At 45.7% G+C, this 18,240-nt stretch overlaps 1 protein-coding gene across 1 annotated transcript in view; it reads right to left on the bottom strand.

Moving 5' to 3' along the window:
- LOC124041094 (protein eyes shut homolog) overlaps positions 1-18,240 on the bottom strand; it is a 222,873-nt gene that overhangs the window by 24,179 nt on the left and 180,454 nt on the right. The window contains exons 20-21 of the mRNA XM_046358258.1: positions 11,857-12,047; positions 6,369-6,460 (exon numbers count right to left, since the gene is read on the bottom strand). Coding sequence (XP_046214214.1) covers positions 6,369-6,460; positions 11,857-12,047 — 283 coding nt within the window. The remainder of the gene's footprint in view (positions 1-6,368; positions 6,461-11,856; positions 12,048-18,240) is intronic.

Below are 18,240 nucleotides of genomic sequence, written 5' to 3'. Positions count from 1 at the left end.
CCTCAGAACATGCGCAGACCAGCTGGCTGGTGTGTTTACATATTCAATCAATCCCTATCCCAGTCTGTTGTCCCCACATGCATTGTTATTGACATATTATTATTCCATCCCCTTACATTGTGTGTGTATAACATAATCATTGTGAATTTGTTATATTCCTTGTTAGATATCACTGCATTGTCAGAACTAGAATCACAAACATTTCGCTCCAGTCGCAATAACATCCGCTAACAATGTGTATGTGACCAATACAATTTGATTTGATTATGCCAGCTCTCCCTCTTCCCTCCTTCCCTCTCTACACTGGTTATGCCAGCTCTCCCTCTTCCCTCCTTCCCTCTCTACACTGGTTATGCCAGCTCTCCCTCTTCCCTCCTCTGTCTCTACACTGGTTATGCCAGCTCTCCCTCTTCCCTCCTTCTGTCTCTACACTGGTTATGCCACCTCTCCCTCTTCCCTCCCTCCTCTGTCTCTACACTGGTTATGCCAGCCCTCCCTCCTCTGTCTCTACACTGGTTATGCTAGCCCTCCCTCTCTCTGTCTCTACACTGGTTATGCCAGCTCTCCCTCTCTCTGTCTCTACACTGGTTATGCCAGCTCTCCCTCATTCCCTCCCTCCCTCTGTCTCTACACTGGTTATGCCAGCTCTCCCTCTTCCCTCTCTCTGTCTCTACACTGGTTATGCCAGCTCTCCCTCTTCCCTCCTCTGTCTCTACACTGGTTATGCCAGCCCTCCCTCTCTCTGTCTCTACACTGGTTATGCCAGCTCTCCCTCTTCCCTCCTCTGTCTCTACACTGGTTATGCCAGCCTCCCTCTCTCTGTCTCTACACTGGTTATGCCAGCTCTCCCTCTTCCCTCCTCTGTCTCTACACTGGTTATGCCAGCTCTCCCTCTCCCCTCTCTCTGTCTCTACACTGGTTATGCCAGCTCTCCCTCTCCCTCTCTCTGTCTCTACACTGGTTATGCCACCTCTCTGTCCTACACTGGTTTCCCTCTCTGTCTCTACACTGGTTATGCCAGCTCTCCCTCTTCCCTCCCTCTGTCTCTACACTGGTTATGCCAGCTCTCCCTCTCCCTCCTCTGTCTCTACACTGGTTATGCCACTGGTCTCTCTGTCTCTACACTGGTTATGCCAGCTCTCCCTCTCTCTGTCTCTACACTGGTTATGCCAGCTCTCCCCTCTCCCTCTCTCTGTCTCTACACTGGTTATGCCAGCTCTCCCTCTGGTTATCCCTCTCTCTGTCTCTACACTGGTTATGCCAGCTCTCCCCCTCCCTCTCTATCTCTACACTGGTTATGCCAGCTCTCCTCTCTATACTCCTCCCTCTCTCTGTCTCTACACTGGTTATGCCAGCTCTCCCTCTCTCCCTCCCTCTGTCTCTACACTGGTTATGCCAGCTCTCCTCTATCTCTACACTGGTTATGCCATCTCTCTCTATCTCTACACTGGTTATGCCAGCTCTCTCTATCTCTACACTGGTTATGCCAGCTCTCCCTCTCTCTACACTGGTTATGCCAGCTCTCCCTCTCTCTGTCTCTACACTGGTTATGCCAGCTCTCCCTCTCTCTCTACACTGGTTATGCCAGCTCTCCCTCTCTCTACACTGGTTATGCCAGCTCTCCCTCTCCCCTCCCTCTGTCTCTACACTGGTTATGCCAGCTCTCCCCCTCCCTCTCTCTGTCTCTACACTGGTTATGCCAGCTCTCCCTCCCCCTCTCTGTCTCTACACTGGTTATGCCAGCTCTCCCTCTCTCCCTCCCTCTGTCTCTACACTGGTTATGCCAGCTCTCCCTCTCCCTCCCTCTGTCTCTACACTGGTTATGCCAGCTCTCCCTCTCCCCTCTCTCTGTCTCTACACTGGTTATGCCAGCTCTCCCTCTCTCTCTGTCTCTACACTGGTTATGCCAGCTCTCTCCCCTCTCTCTATCTCTACACTGGTTATGCCAGCTCTCCCTCTCCCCTCTCTCTCTCTACACTGGTTATGCCAGCTCTCCCTCTCCCTCTCTCTGTCTCTACACTGGTTATGCCAGCTCTCCCTCTCCTCTCTCTCAGTCTCTATACTGGTTATGCCAGCTCTCTCTCTGTCTCTACACTGGTTATGCCAGCTCTCCCTCTCTCTACACTGGTTATGCCAGCTCTCTCTATCTCTACACTGGTTATGCCAGCTCTCTCTATCTCTACACTGGTTATGCCAGCTCTCCCTCTCTCTACACTGGTTATGCCAGCTCTCCCTCTCCCCTCCCTCAGTCTCTACACTGGTTATGCCAGCTCTCCCTCTCCCCTCTCTGTGTCTCTACACTGGTTATGCCAGCTCTCCCTCTCCCCTCTCTGTCTCTACACTGGTTATGCCAGCTCTCCCTCTCTCTGTCTCTACACTGGTTATGCCAGCTCTCCCTCTCCCTCTCTCTGTCTCTACACTGGTTATGCCAGCTCTCCCTCTCCCTCCCTCTGTCTCTACACTGGTTATGCCAGCTCTCCCTCTCCCTCTCTCTGTCTCTACACTGGTTATGCCAGCTCTCCCTCTCCCCTCTCTGTCTCTACACTGGTTATGCCAGCTCTCCCTCTCCCTCTCTGTCTCTACACTGGTTATGCCAGCTCTCCTCTCCCCTCTCTCTGTCTCTTTACTGGTTATGCCAGCTCTCCCTCTCCCCTCTCTGTCTCTACACTCTCTGTCTCTCTGTCTCACTGGTTATGCCAGCTCTCCCTCTCCCCTCTCTCTGTCTCTACACTGGTTATGCCAGCTCTCCCTCCCCTCTCTCTGTCTCTACACTGGTTATGCCAGCTCTCCCTCTCCCCTCTGTCTGTCTCTACACTGGTTATGCCAGCTCTCCCTCTCTCTCGCTCTGTCTCTACACTGGTTATGCCAGCTCTCCCTCCAATACCTCCCTCTGTCTCTACACTGGTTATGCCAGCTCTACACCCTCTCCCCTCTCTCTGTCTCTACACTGGTTATGCCAGCTCTCCCTCCTCCCTCTCTCTGTCTCTACACTGGTTATGCCAGCTCCCTCTCTCTGTCTCTACACTGGTTATGCCAGCTCTCTCTCTCTACACTCTCCCTCTCTCTGTCTCTACACTGGTTATGCCAGCTCTCCCCTCCCTCCCTCTGTCTCTACACTGGTTATGCCAGCCCTCCTCTCCCTCCCTCTGTCTCTACACTGGTTATGCCAGCTCTCCCTCTCCCTCTCTCTGTCTCTACACTGGTTATGCCAGCCTCCCCTCTCTGTCTCTCTCTGTCTCACTGGTTATGCCAGCTCTCCCTCTCCCCTCCCTCTGTCTCTACACTGGTTATGCCAGCTCTCCCTCTCCTCTCCCTCTCCTCTCTCTCTGTCTCTACACTGGTTATGCCAGCTCTCCCCTCCCTCTCTCTGTCTCTACACTGGTTATGCCAGCTCTCCCTCCCCTCCCTCTCTCTACACTGGTTATGCCTGTCTCTACACTGGTTATGCCAGCTCCCTCTGTCTCCTCTACTGGTTATGCCAGCTCTCCCTCTCCCCTCCTCTCTCTATCTCTACACTGGTTATGCCAGCTCTCCCTCTCTCTACACTGGTTATGCCAGCTCTCCCTCTCTCTGTCTCTACACTGGTTATGCCAGCTCTCCCTCTCCCCTCTCTCTGTCTCTACACTGGTTATGCCAGCTCTCCCTCTCCCCTCTCTCGGTCTCTACACTGGTTATGCCAGCTCTCCCTCTCCCCTCCTCTGTCTCTACACTGGTTATGCCAGCTCTGCCCTCTCTCCCTCCCTCAGTCTCTACACTGGTTATGCCAGCTCTCCCTCTCCCCTCTCTCTGTCTCTATACTGGTTATGCCAGCTCTCCCTCTCCCCTCCCTCTGTCTCTACACTGGTTATGCCAGCTCTCCCTCTCCCCTCCCTCTGTCTCTATACTGGTTATGCCAGCTCTCCCTCTCCCCTCTCTCTGTCTCTACACTGGTTATGCCAGCTCTCCCTCTCCCCTCTCTCTGTCTCTATACTGGTTATGCCAGCTCTCCCTCTCCCCTCCCTCTGTCTCTACACTGGTTATGCCAGCTCTCCCTCTCTCTGTCTCTATACTGGTTATGCCAGCTCTCCCTCTCCCTCCCTCAGTCTCTACACTGGTTATGCCAGCTCTCCCTCTCCCTCCCTCAGTCTCTATACTGGTTATGCCAGCTCTCCCTCTCCCTCTCAGTCTCTACACTGGTTATGCCAGCTCTCTCTCCCCTCTCTCTGTCTCTATACTGGTTATGCCAGCTCTCCTCTCCCCTCCCTCTGTCTCTACACTGGTTATGTCTCCAGCTCTCCCTCTCCCCCTCTGTCTCTATACTGGTTATGTCTCTACACTCTGTCTCTTACTGGTTATGCCAGCTCTCCCTCTCCCTCTCTCTACACTCAGTCTCTATACTGGTTATGCCAGCTCTCCCTCTCCCCTCTCTCTGTCTCTATACTGGTTATGCCAGCTCTCCCTCTCCCCTCCCTCAGTCTCTATACTGGTTATGCCAGCTCTCCCTCTCCCCTCCCTCAGTCTCTATACTGGTTATGCCAGCTCTCCCTCTCCCCTCTCTCTGTCTCTATACTGGTTATGCCAGCTCTCCCCTCTCCCCTCTCTCTGTCTCTACTATACTGGTTATGCCATGTCTCTATACTGGTTATGCCAGCTCTCCCTCTCCCTCCCTGTCTCTATACTGCCAGCTCCCTCTCCCCTCTCTCTGTCTCTACACTGGTTATGCCAGCTCTCCCTCTCCCTCTCTCTGTCTCTATACTGGTTATGCCAGCTCTCCCTCTCCCCTCTCTCTGTCTCTACACTGGTTATGCCAGCTCTCCCTCTTCCCTCTCTCTGTCTCTACACTGGTTATGCCAGCTCTCCCTCTCCCCTCTCTCTGTCTCTATACTGTTTATGCCAGCTCTCCCCTCCCTCTGTCTCTACACTGGCTGCTGCCAGGGCGTAATGATGGATTTGTGCTGCTGTTGCATTTTCAAGTGATGCTAGTTTTTATTCAATTGAAAAACAGACATGACAGACTAATACACTTAAAATGAGGAATTGGCATCAAGTCACAGCCAGCAGCCCTTAGCCTGAAATGAGAAACATTTTGAAGCTGCAGGGCCACTTGTATTACTTTAGAGCGCTGATCAGTTTATCATTTTGAAACTGCCTAACTCTTGTCATTCACTGGAGATATTGTATTTTGACACCCTAAAACAACTTAGGAACATATTGGGCATGTCAATCGGTACAAATTCATTTCTCAAGCTAATTCTATGAGGCTTATGATGTTGTAATATTTACCATGTCATTACAGGTTTGTAAACCATTTTGGTGGTTCTTTAGGCCTACAGGTATAATGCTTCGTTAACACCTGTTTTAACCATGTACCAGCCTCTATGCAGTAGGCTTATGTTTTCATTAAAGGCCCAGTGCAGTCAAAAACTGAATTTGTGTCACGCCTTGGTCATTGTATTTTGTGTTTTTGTTATATGTTTGGGTAGGCCAGGGTGTGACATGGGTTTATATGTTGTGTTTCGTATTGGGGTTTTATTAGCATTGGGATTGTGTATGATTAGGGGTGTGTCTAGTTAGGCTTGGCTGCCTGAGGCGATTCCCAATTGGAGTCAGGTGATTCTAGTTGTCTCGGATTGGGAACCGTATTTAGGTAGCCTGAGTTCGCGTTGTAATTTGTGGGTGTTTGTACCTGTCTCTGTGTAGTAGTCACCAGATAGGCTGTAATTAGTTTCACGTTTCATTTGTTGTTTTTGTAATTCAGTTATTTCATGTACCTTTTCATTCATTAAAGTCATGAGTAACCTACACGCTGCATTTCGGTCTGACTCTCTTCTTACAACAGACGAACGTCGTTACAATTTGTCTGTGTTTTATATACATTTCCACACTATGAGGTTGGAATAAGACCGTTAAATTGTGAAAATGATGATAATGCTCTTTTAGTGTAAAAGTTGTTTGAAAAGATCGCCTGAAATTTCAGCCTGTTTTGGTGGGAGTGAGTTTTGGCCTGCCTGGTGACATCACCAAGTGTAAATGAGTTAATAGACCAATAAGAAAGAGAGTTCCAAACCTCTCTGCCAATAACAGCTGGTTTTCAGTGTCCCCTCCCCCATTCAGACCACTCCCAGGCAGTCCTAGCTAAATTATTGCTTGAGAAATTGCTCTTTGCTAAGAATTTGAATTGAAAACAAATCACAGTAAGGTACTTAATTGTTACCAAGAAATGATTTGATATTTAGATGAAAACAGCTCCATTGGATCTTTAGGAGGTGGTTTCCCAGACACAGATTAAACCTAGTCCGGATTCTCCATTCAAAGCACTCTTTTGTCCAGGACTAGGTTTATTCCGTATAGGGGAAAGCGGCCCAACATCCCTAAGAAAGTAAACCCACCTGACGTAGACGATGTATGGATTGCCATCATCAACACGGATGGATGTATTGATCCTTCTGATCCCTTCCTCTCGGCTACAGGAGAAGACATACTGAAACACAGTACAGAGAAGAAACAGTCTGCATGGTGCATCAGAACAGGGTGATAGTCTGCTACATGGTGCATCAGAACAGGGTGATAATAGTCTGCTACATCAGAACATCAGAACAGGGTGATGATAATAGTCTGCTACATGGTGCATCAGAACAGGGTGATGATAATAGTCTGCTACATGGTGCATCAGAACAGGGTGATGATAATAGTCTGCTACATGCTACATCAGAACAGGGTGATGATAATAGTCTGCTACATGGTGCATCAGAACAGGGTGATAATAGTCTGCTACATCAGAACATCAGAACAGGGTGATGATAATAGTCTGCTACATGGTGCATCAGAACAGGGTGATAGTCTGCTACATCAGAACAGGGTGATGATAATAGTCTGCTACATGCTACATCAGAACAGGGTGATGATAATAGTCTGCTACATCAGAACAGGGTGATGATAATAGTCTGCTACATGGTACATCAGAACAGGGTGATGATAATAGTCTGCTACATCAGAACAGGGTGATGATAATAGTCTGCTACATGGTACATCAGAACAGGGTGATAGTCTGCTACATCAGAACAGGGTGATGATAATAGTCTGCTACATGGTACGTCAGAACAGGGTGATGATAATAGTCTGCTACATGGTACATCAGAACAGGGTGATGCTAATAGTCTGCTACATGCTACATCAGAACAGGGTGATGATAATATTCTGCTACATGATGCAGCAGAACAGGGTGATAATAATAGTCTGCTACATGGTACATCAGAACAGGGTGATAGTCTGCTACATCAGAACAGGGTGATGATAATAGTCTGCTACATGGTACATCAGAACAGGGTGATGATAAGAGTCTGCTACATGCTACATCAGAACAGGGTGATGATAATAGTCTGCTACATGGTACATCAGAACAGGGTGATGATAATAGTCTGCTACATGGTTCATCAGAACAGGGTTATAGTCTGCTACATCAGAACAGGGTGATGCTAATAGTCTGCTACATGCTACATCAGAACAGGGTGATGCTAATAGTCTGCTACATGCTACATCAGAACAGGATGATAATAGTCTGCTACATGCTACATCAGAACAGGGTGATGATAATAGTCTGCTACATGCTACATCAGAACAGGGTGATAGTCTGCTACATCAGAACAGGGTGATAGTCTGCTACATGGTACGTCAGAACAGGGTGATGATAATAGTCTGCTACATGCTACATCAGAACAGGGTGATGATAATAGTCTGCTACATGCTACATCAGAACAGGGTGATGCTAATAGTCTGCTACATCAGAACAGGGTGATGCTAATAGTCTGCTACATGGTACATCAGAACAGGGTGATGATAATAGTCTGCTACATGCTACATCAGAACAGGGTGATGATAATAGTCTGCTACATGCTACATCAGAACAGGATGATAATAGTCTGCTACATGCTACATCAGAACAGGGTGATAGTCTGCTACATCAGAACAGGGTGATGCTAATAGTCTGCTACATGCTACATCAGAACAGGGTGATGCTAATAGTCTGCTACATGCTACATCAGAACAGGATGATAATAGTCTGCTACATGCTACATCAGAACAGGATGATAATAGTCTGCTACATGCTACATCAGAACAGGGTGATAGTCTGCTACATCAGAACAGGGTGATGATAATAGTCTGCTACATCAGAACAGGGTGATAGTCTGCTACATGGTACATCAGAACAGGGTGATGTCGTTTGCTAAGTCAAACGACACCGCTGGTTCTGCTCACACCGCTGGTTCTGCTCACACTGCCCTACCCTGTGCTCTGTGCTCTGACCTCTTTCTCCCCTCTCTCTCCAGATGAAATCAGGTCTTGTGACCCGGCCGCCCAACAACCTGCCCGCTTGAATCCCCTCCTCTCTTCTCCAGACCATTTCCGGAGACCTTCTCCCTTACCTCATGCTCATCAACTCATCCCTGACCGCTGGCTACGTCCCTTCCGTCTTCAAGAGAGCGAGAGTTGCACCCCTTCTGAAAAAAACAGATCCCTCCGATGTCAACAATTACAGACCAGTAGTCTTCTTTTCATCCAAAACTCAGTGCCGTCCTTGGCCAGCTCTGCTATCGCTCTCTGAATGACCTTCTTGATCCAAATCAGTCAGGTTTCAAGACTAGTCATTCAACTGAGACTGCTCTCCTCATCACGGAGGGTGATGCTAAAGCTAACTCTCTCTCCTCTGCTCTCATCCTTCAGAACAGGCTGTGATACTGTGAACCATCAGATCCTGCTCCACCCATCCGAGTTGGGCATCAGGCCCACGTGATGTCCTACCTGACAGGTCGCTCCTACCAGGTGCGTGGCGAGAATCTGTCTCCTCATCAGCTCTCACCACAGGTGTCCCCCAGGGCTAATGTTCTTGGCCCTCTCCTATTCTCGCTATACACCAGTCAGGCTCTGTCATAACCTCACATGGTCTCTCTTATCATTGCTATGCAGACGACACACAATTAATCTTCTCCTTTCCCCCTTCTGATGACCAGGTGGCGAATACATCTCTGCATGTCTACATCAGAACAGTGTGGATGACGGATCACCACCTCAAACTGAACCTCGGCAAGACAGAGCTGCTCTTCCTCCAGGGGAAGGACTGCCCGTTCCATGATCTCGCCATCACGGTTGACAACTCCATTGTGTCCTCCTCCCAGAGCGCCAGAACAGGCGTGATGATAACACCCTGCTCACAACCAACATCAAGGCGGTGGCCCGTTCCTGTAGGTTCATGCTCTACAACATCCGCAGAGTACGAGAACAGGGTGCAGGTCCTAATCCAGGCACTGTCATCTCCCGTCATTCAGAACAGGGTGGCTGGGCTCCCTGCCTGTGCCATTAAACCCCTTCAACATCAGAACAGCCCGTCTGGTGTTCAACCTTCCCAAGTTCTCTAATAGTCTGCTCCACTGGCTTCCATGAAGCTCGCATCCGCTACAAGACCAGGTGTGCCTACGGAGCTGTGAGGGGAACGGCACCTCAGTACCTCCAGGCTCTGATCAGGCCCTACACCCAAACAAGGGCACTGCGTTCATCCACCTCTGGCCTGCTCGCCTCCCTACCACTGAGGAAGTACAGCTCCCGCTCAGCCCAGTAAAACTGTCTGCCCTGGCCCCCAATGGTGGAACAAATCAGAACAGGGTGATCAATCACCACCTTCCGGAGACACCTGAAACCCCACCATCAGAAACAGGGGATGAGTTTTAGATGCACTATTGTTAGTGACTGTCCCACTGGATGTCATAAGGTGAATGCACCAATTTGTAAGTCGCTCTGGATAAGAGCGTCTGCTAAATGACTTAAATGTAATGTAAATGTAATAGTCTGCTACATGCTACATCAGAACAGGGTGATGATAATAGTCTGCTACATGCTACATCAGAACAGGGTGATGCTAATAGTCTGCTACATCAGAACATCAGAACAGGGTGATGATAATAGTCTGCTACATGCTACATCAGAACAGGGTGATAGTCTGCTACATCAGAACAGGGTGATGCTAATAGTCTGCTACATGGTTCATCAGAACAGGGTGATAATAATAGTCTGCTACATCAGAACAGGGTGATGATAATAGTCTGCTACATCAGAACAGGGTGATGATAATAGTCTGCTACATCAGAACAGGGTGATGCTAATAGTCTGCTACATGCTACATCAGAACAGGGTGATGATAATAGTCTGCTACATGCTACATCAGAACAGGGTGATAGTCTGCTACATCAGAACAGGGTGATAGTCTGCTACATCAGAACAGGGTGATAGTCTGCTACATGGTACATCAGAACAGGGTGATGATAATAGTCTGCTACATCAGAACAGGGTGATGATAATAGTCTGCTACATCAGAACAGGGTGATGATAATAGTCTGCTACATGGTACATCAGAACAGGGTGATGCTAATAGTCTGCTACATCAGAACAGGGTGATGATAATAGTCTGCTACATCAGAACAGGGTGATGCTAATAGTCTGCTACATCAGAACAGGGTGATGATAATAGTCTGCTACATGCTACATCAGAACAGGGTGATGATAATAGTCTGCTACATGCTACATCAGAACAGGGTGATGATAATAGTCTGCTACATGCTACATCAGAACAGGGTGATGATAATAGTCTGCTACATGCTACATCAGAACAGGGTGATGCTAATAGTCTGCTACATGGTACATCAGAACAGGGTGATGATAATAATACATAATACATCAGAACATTTGATATAATAATCTATAATATAATATCAGAACATATAATAATAGTCTGCTACATCAGAACAGGGTGATGATACATCATGTGTGCATACATTCTACATCAGAACAGGGTGATGATAATACCCTGCTACATGCTACATCAGAACAGGGTGATGCTAACAGTCTGCTACATGGTACATCAGAACAGGGTGATGATAATAGTCTGCTACATGGTACATCAGAACAGGGTGATGATAATAGTCTGCTACATGCTACATCAGAACAGGGTGATGATAATAGTCTGCTACATGGTACATCAGAACAGGGTGATGATAATAGTCTGCTACATGGTACATCAGAACAGGGTGATGATAATAGTCTGCTACATGGTACATCAGAACAGGGTGATGATAATAGTCTGCTACATGGTACATCAGAACAGGGTGATGATAATAGTCTGCTACATGGTACATCAGAACAGGGTGATGATAATAGTCTGCTACATGGTACATCAGAACAGGGTGATGATAATAGTCTGCTACATCAGAACAGGATGATAATAGTCTGCTACATGGTACATCAGAACAGGGTGATGATAATAGTCTGCTACATGGTACATCAGAACAGGGTGATGATAATAGTCTGCTACATGGTACATCAGAACAGGGTGATGATAATAGTCTGCTACCATGGTGCATCAGAACAGGGTGATGCTAATAGTCTGCTACATGGTACATCAGAACAGGGTGATGATAATAGTCTGCTACATGGTACATCAGAACAGGGTGATGCTAATAGTCTGCTACATAGTGCATCAATTGTTTGGGAAAAACATAGCACAAAGCACTATGGTCCACAAAACATGCACAATTCTAGGCTGCATCAGCCGATATAGGCAGTAGAGTACTGTAAACAACAATGAAACAGAAAATAATCAAAGACTTCATAGAGACTAGAAACATAGAGGCTGTGTCCCAAACATAACCCTACGTAGTCTGTTGACCAGAGCCCATAGGGCTCCCATAGCAGATATAGAGAATAGGGTGCCATTTAGGACAAAACCTTTATCTTTCAAGTTTCAAGTTGTTGAGTCTCATGAGCCCTAGTCAAAAGAAGTTCACTATATAGGGAATAGGGTGCCATTTGGTACTCAGGAAAAAGCCTCACCTGTAGCATTCCCTCCTGGATGAAGAGTTTCATGAAAAAGAAGCCCCTGGTCACTGCTCCTTGGTCAACGTACAGGATGGTCCCCTGGGCCTCCTGGGTCTGAAACCTCACAGTGATGTTGTTGTTGGCACCAAGGTCTATGCCCTCAAACTCCAAGTAGGAATTACCAGAGTACTGGACGTAGCTGGAGTCTGGAGATGGGAAAAGGGGGTGGGAGAGAGACGGGGAGATGACGAGCATCTTAGAAAAGTGTAATATTTCATAAAACACCCTCACAGTACAGAGCACTGAGAAATTGGCTATTTTGTCGAATGTATTAATCTATAGAAGTGATGATTATTTCTCCTAAATATTGCCTGTATCTTATGGGGAGGCAGGTAGCCTAGTGGTTAGAGCGTTGGGCCAGTAACTGAAAGGTTGCTAGATCGAATCCCAGAGCTGACAAGGTAAACATATGCAGTTCTGCCCCTGAACAGGCAGTTAATCCTATTCTAGGCTGGCATTGTAAACATATGCAGTTCTGCCCCTGAACAAGGCAGTTAATCCTATTCTAGGCTGGCATTGTAAACATATGCAGTTCTGCCCCTGAACAAGGCAGTTAATCCTATTCTAGGCTGGCATTGTAAACATATGCAGTTCTGCCCCTGAACAGGCAGGCAGTTAATCCTATTCTGAGGCTGGCATTGTAAAGATATGCAGTTCTGCCCCTGAACAGGCAGTTAATCCTATTCTAGGCTGGCATTGTAAACATATGCAGTTCTGCCCCTGAACAAGGCAGTTAATCCTATTCTAGGCTGGCATTGTAAACATATGCAGTTCTGCCCCTGAACAGGCAGTTAATCCTATTCTAGGCTGGCATTGTAAACATATGCAGTTCTGCCCCTGAACAAGGCAGTTAATCCTATTCTAGGCTGGCATTGTAAACATATGCAGTTCTGCCCCTGAACAAGGCAGTTAAGGCTGGCATTGTAAACATATGCAGTTTCTAGGCAGCTATTCTAGGCTGGCATTGTAAACATATGCAGTTCTCTGAACAAGGCAGTTAATCCTATTCTAGGCTGGCATTGTAAACATATGCAGTTCTGCCCCTGAACAGGCAGTTAATCCTATTCTAGGCTGGCATTGTAAACATATGCAGTTCTGCCCCTGAACAGGCAGTTAATCCTATTCTAGGCTGGCATTGTAAACATATGCAGTTCTGCCCCTGAACAAGGCAGTTAATCCTATTCTAGGCTGGCATTGTAAACATATGCAGTTCTGCCCCTGAACAAGGCAGTTAATCCTATTCTAGGCTGGCATTGTAAACATATGCAGTTCTGCCCCTGAACAGGCAGTTAATCCTATTCTAGGCTGGCATTGTAAACATATGCAGTTCTGCCCCTGAACAGGCAGTTAATCCTATTCTAGGTTGGCATTGTAAACATATGCAGTTCTGCCCCTGAACAAGGCAGTTAATCCTATTCTAGGCTGGCATTGTAAATAAGAATCTGTTCTTAACTGACTTCATGAGTTAATATAAATCAATACCTTGTTGAAACAGTTGAAGTTGAAAGTTTACATACACCTTAGCCAAATACATTTAAACTCAGTTCTTTCACAATTCCTGACATTTAATCCTAGTAAAAAGTCCCTGTTTTAGGCCAGTTAGGATCACCACTTTATTTTAAGAATGTGAAATGTCAGAATAATAGTAGAGCGAATGATTTATTTCAGCTTTGATTTCTTTCATCACATTCAGAAGTGGGTCAGAAGTTTACATACACTCAAGAAGTATTTGGTAGCATTACCTTTAAATTGTTTAACTTGGGTCAAACGTTTCGGGTAGCCTCCAACAAGCTTCCCACAATAAATTGGGTGAATTTTGCCCATTCCTCCTGGTGCAACTGAGTCAGGTTTGTAGGCCTCCTTGCTCACACATGCTTTTTCAGTTCTGGAAAACAAATAGAACAAATGTTCTATAAGATTGAGGTCAGGGCTTTGTGACATACTTTGACCTTGTTGTCCTTAAGCCATTTTGCCACAACTTTGGAAGTGTGCTTGGGGTCATTGTCCATTTGGAAGACCCATTTGTGACCAAGCTTTAACCTCCTGACTGATCTTGAGATGTTGCTTCAATATATCCACATCATTTTCCATCCTCATGATGCCATCTATTTTGTGAAGTGCACCAGGCCCTCCTGCAGCAAAGCACCCCCACAACATGATGCTGCCATCCCTGTGCTTCACGGCTTGCAAGCCTCCCCACTTTTCCTCCAAACATCAGACCAGAGGACAGTTGTCCAAATAGTACAATCTTTGTCCCCATGTGCAGTTGCAAACAATAGTCTGGCTTTTTTATGGCGGTTGTGGAGCAGTGGCTTCTTCCATGATGAGCGGCCTTTCAGATTGTGTCGATATAGGACTCGTTTTACTGTAGATATAGATACTTTGTACCTGTTTCCTCCAGCATCTTCACAAGGTCCATTGCTGTTGTTCTGGGATTAATTTGCACTTTTTGCACCAAAGTACGTTCATCTCTAGGAGACAGAAAGCGTCTCCTTCCTGAGCGGTATGACGGCTGCGTGGTATCATGGTGTTTATACTTGCTATTGTTTGTACAGATGAACGCAGTACCTTTAGGCGTTTGGAAATTGCTCCCAGGGATGAACCAGAGTTGTGGAGGTCTACAATTCTTTTCTGAGGTCTTGGCTGATTTCTTTTGATTTTCCCATGATGTCAAGCAAAGAGGCATTGAGTTTGAAGGTAGGCCTTGAAATGCATACACAGATACACCTCCAATTGACTCAAATGATGTCAATTGGCCTATCGGAAGCTTTTAAAGCCATGACATAATTTTCTGGAATTTTCCAAGCTGTTTAAAGGCACAGTCAACTTAGTGAACTTCTGACCCACTGGAATTGTGATACAGTGAATTATAAGTGAAATAATCTGTCTGTAAACAATTGTTGGAAAAATGATTTGTGTTATGCACAAAGTAGATGTCCTAACCGACTTGCCAAAACTATAGTCTGTTGACATTAAATTTGTGGAGTGGTTGAAAAACGAGTTTTAATGACTCAAACCTAAGTGTATATGTAAACTTCTGACTTCAACTTATATGAAAACTGTCTGATTGGTATGCCACTATTCAGCTGCGATGCAACACGTCATCCCTATCGAGTTTGTCAGTCTAGGAAGCAGCGCCAGGGGTCTGGGGCAAAATGATTAAAAAAAGGACCCTTCAACTGAGTGTGTGATAAGTTATAACGCCAGCCTTGAAATGTAATTACGCTCCATAGAGAGTTCTAGGATGCCTCCCAAATGGCACGTTCTTCTGTATATAGTGCACTACATTTGATCAAAAGTAGTGCATTATATAGGGAATAGGGTACCATTTGGGACGAAGCCTTAGTGTTCTTCATAGAAATATGAAATATGGATCTGAACAGAAATAATGTATCAAAGGCTTCTGATTGTGATTGCCCCTCCTACAGAGTGTCAGGGGAGGCAGGGAGCTGTGTTTCTTTGGTTTTCTTGAGAGTTCATCACTGGTATACCATGAATAACAAAATATATAGGCCCCCTACAAATCTCCTTACATGAGTCAGTTGTGTGTTATCTTGTGGTGCCAATACATAGACTGTATGGCACCTGTTACTGAATGCATATTTTGGAGGCTCATTATTAAGTCTTTATCTCACTTTTAAACTCATCCAGACTCATAATACAGTAATGGTGGTTGGAGTTTTAACTGTACAATAGTTATGTCAACATTGGCTGCCACTACCAACTGTGAAAACATCACATGGAATGGATTTCTTAGGAATTCATTAACATTTTTATTTATTGTCCAGGGTAAAGATCTTTTCCTCAAAGCTAAGACGTCAACTGTCTGCAGGAGTCACGGATCAATTCAAGCCCTCTCGCTGTTTAATGCTGTCAGACATCCCGGCCTACCCTCTTTCAAAGCCATGTCTCTCTCTAACCGAAGGTTCTTTATGAATATTAGGGCCTGTAATTGTCCAGCACTGAACACTGATTAAAAGGAAAGAGGAAAGCCTCACAGCTGGAAACACAAGCCATCACAATTCTAGATCAACTTGGTCCGCGTCCCAAATGTCACCTTACTGCCTATATAGTGCACTACTTTTGACCAAGGCCCCATTGGAATATAGGGAATAGGGTGCCATTTGGGATGCACTTTAGGAGTTCTGAAATGTGGCCCTACCCTGCCTATAATGAGGTAAAGACGAGGGTGGACCGTAGCCTTGGTGTGTCTTGTATTTGTCTCTAATTGGCAGGGTATATGGAAATATTAGCTTTATTCATCGCAGGTGACAAAGTGATCATCCTTTTTTATGCTTTTCTCAGTGGAGGTGTGGAATGGAGATGGGCTTTTACTATCTAAACATGCGCACACTACAAAAAACATTACGGTAATCAAACTGGGGTAGAAAATGATTCACAACAAGTGCAAACATGAACATGGTTATTGTCTAAATATTTACTAAAGCAGATAGATGCAAGCAAGAACACTCAACACAAAGGATACGTAGCTCTTCTAGTTCACTGAGGAGACTGACTATCCACAAGCCAGACTGTACAGTACAGTACGAAGACAATGGACATACAGATGGTAACTGAGAGAGATTGATTAGTCTGCATTCACCAGAGTGGAATTAAAGGCAGGGTGGAGTTACTGGAAAGAAACTGATGATATGAAAAACCACTGTGCTGGTGCTCTCCGATGGGTAAACACTATAGGGCCACAGATACTTGGTAGAAGCTGCTCGTAGGAACATGTTTTCTGTTGACTGGCAGAAAAACTTAAAGCATGATGGGAATTCATTTTTCCATCAATGCACTCTTGAAGAATTTTGATATGTTTGCAAACGTATTTATGAGGAAGGAATGTTGACAGATTTCATAAGAGGGAAAACATTTCTGCTGCACGACCCCAAATACTGTAGTCTATAGAATCATATAAACCCATAATAAAATCACACATTAACAGCATAGACCCTTTTAGCTCTGTGAATGAAAACGTATATTGTCCTGTGATTGTTAAAAGCCCTCACACCTCTTCCATTTATGAGTTGTAAAGGGGTAAATAGGATTGCTTTGCTACAAGCCGTGAAGCATGTAAATGACACAATATACTGAAGGTAGAGAGGCGGAGGAAAGAGAAGAAGAAGCCTGGCTGAAAGGAATTTAATCACACAACTTTATTACATGGCTCATTGTATAGCATGATATTCTGCTTTATATCATCCGTGTCAGTAAGGCAATTAAGGGACATTTCAGGAAGGCTTGTTCTAATGCCTGGAAGTTTATTGAGGGTAGTGACGCAGACCGTTTTAAGAGACTGACTCAGACTCCAGTAATTTGGGGCAGAGAGAGCATTAGAGAATCTCATCGTGCTTTATGTACTGGATTCCTCGTTTGCGACAAACGTTGCTATTTGTAAAAAAAAATAGCCTCAACCCATCTGAAAAACCCTGTTATAATCATAAGCGCTCCCTAATACACCTGTAATGTAGTTCTTCTATTTCTTATTTTCACTGTTAAATGGCTACACCTCAGAAATCAGACAGACCACTGTTAAATGGCTACACCTCAGAAATCAGACAGATCACTGTTAAATGGCTACACCTCAGACAGACAGATCACTGATAAATGGCTACACCTCAGACAGACAGATCACTGTTAAATGGCTACACCTCAGAAACAGACAGATCACTGTTAAATGGCTACACCTCAGAAACAGACAGATCACTGTTAAATGGCTACACCTCAGAAATCAGACAGATCACTGTTAAATGGCTACACCTCAGACAGACAGATCACTGTTAAATGGCTACACCTCAGAAATCAGACAGATCACTGTTAAATGGCTACACCTCAGAAATCAGACAGATCACTGTTAAATGGCTACACCTCAGAAATCAGACAGATCACTGTTAAATGGCTACACTGATAAATGGACTCAGACAGACAGATCACTGTTAAATGGCTACACCTCAGAATCAGACAGACCACTGTTAAATGGCTACACCTCAGAAATCAGACAGATCACTGTTAAATGGCTACACATCAGACAGACAGATCACTGTTAAATGGCTACACATCAGACAGACAGATCACTGTTAAATGGCTACACCTCAGAAATCAGACAGATCACTGTTAAATGGCTACACCTCAGACAGACAGATCACTGTTAAATGGCTACACATCAGACAGACAGATCACTGTTAAATGGCTACACCTCAGAAATCAGACAGACCACTGTTAAATGGCTACACATCAGACATCAGACAGACAGATCACTGTTAAATGGCTACACCCCAGACGTCAGACAGACCACTGTTAAATGGCTACACCTCAGACATCAGACAGACAGATCAC

This window comes from Oncorhynchus gorbuscha, linkage group LG08 (genome assembly GCF_021184085.1).
Source record: "Oncorhynchus gorbuscha isolate QuinsamMale2020 ecotype Even-year linkage group LG08, OgorEven_v1.0, whole genome shotgun sequence".
In the NCBI taxonomy this organism is placed as follows: Eukaryota; Metazoa; Chordata; class Actinopteri; order Salmoniformes; family Salmonidae; genus Oncorhynchus; species Oncorhynchus gorbuscha.
This window is presented reverse-complemented; position numbering and strand designations above follow the sequence as displayed.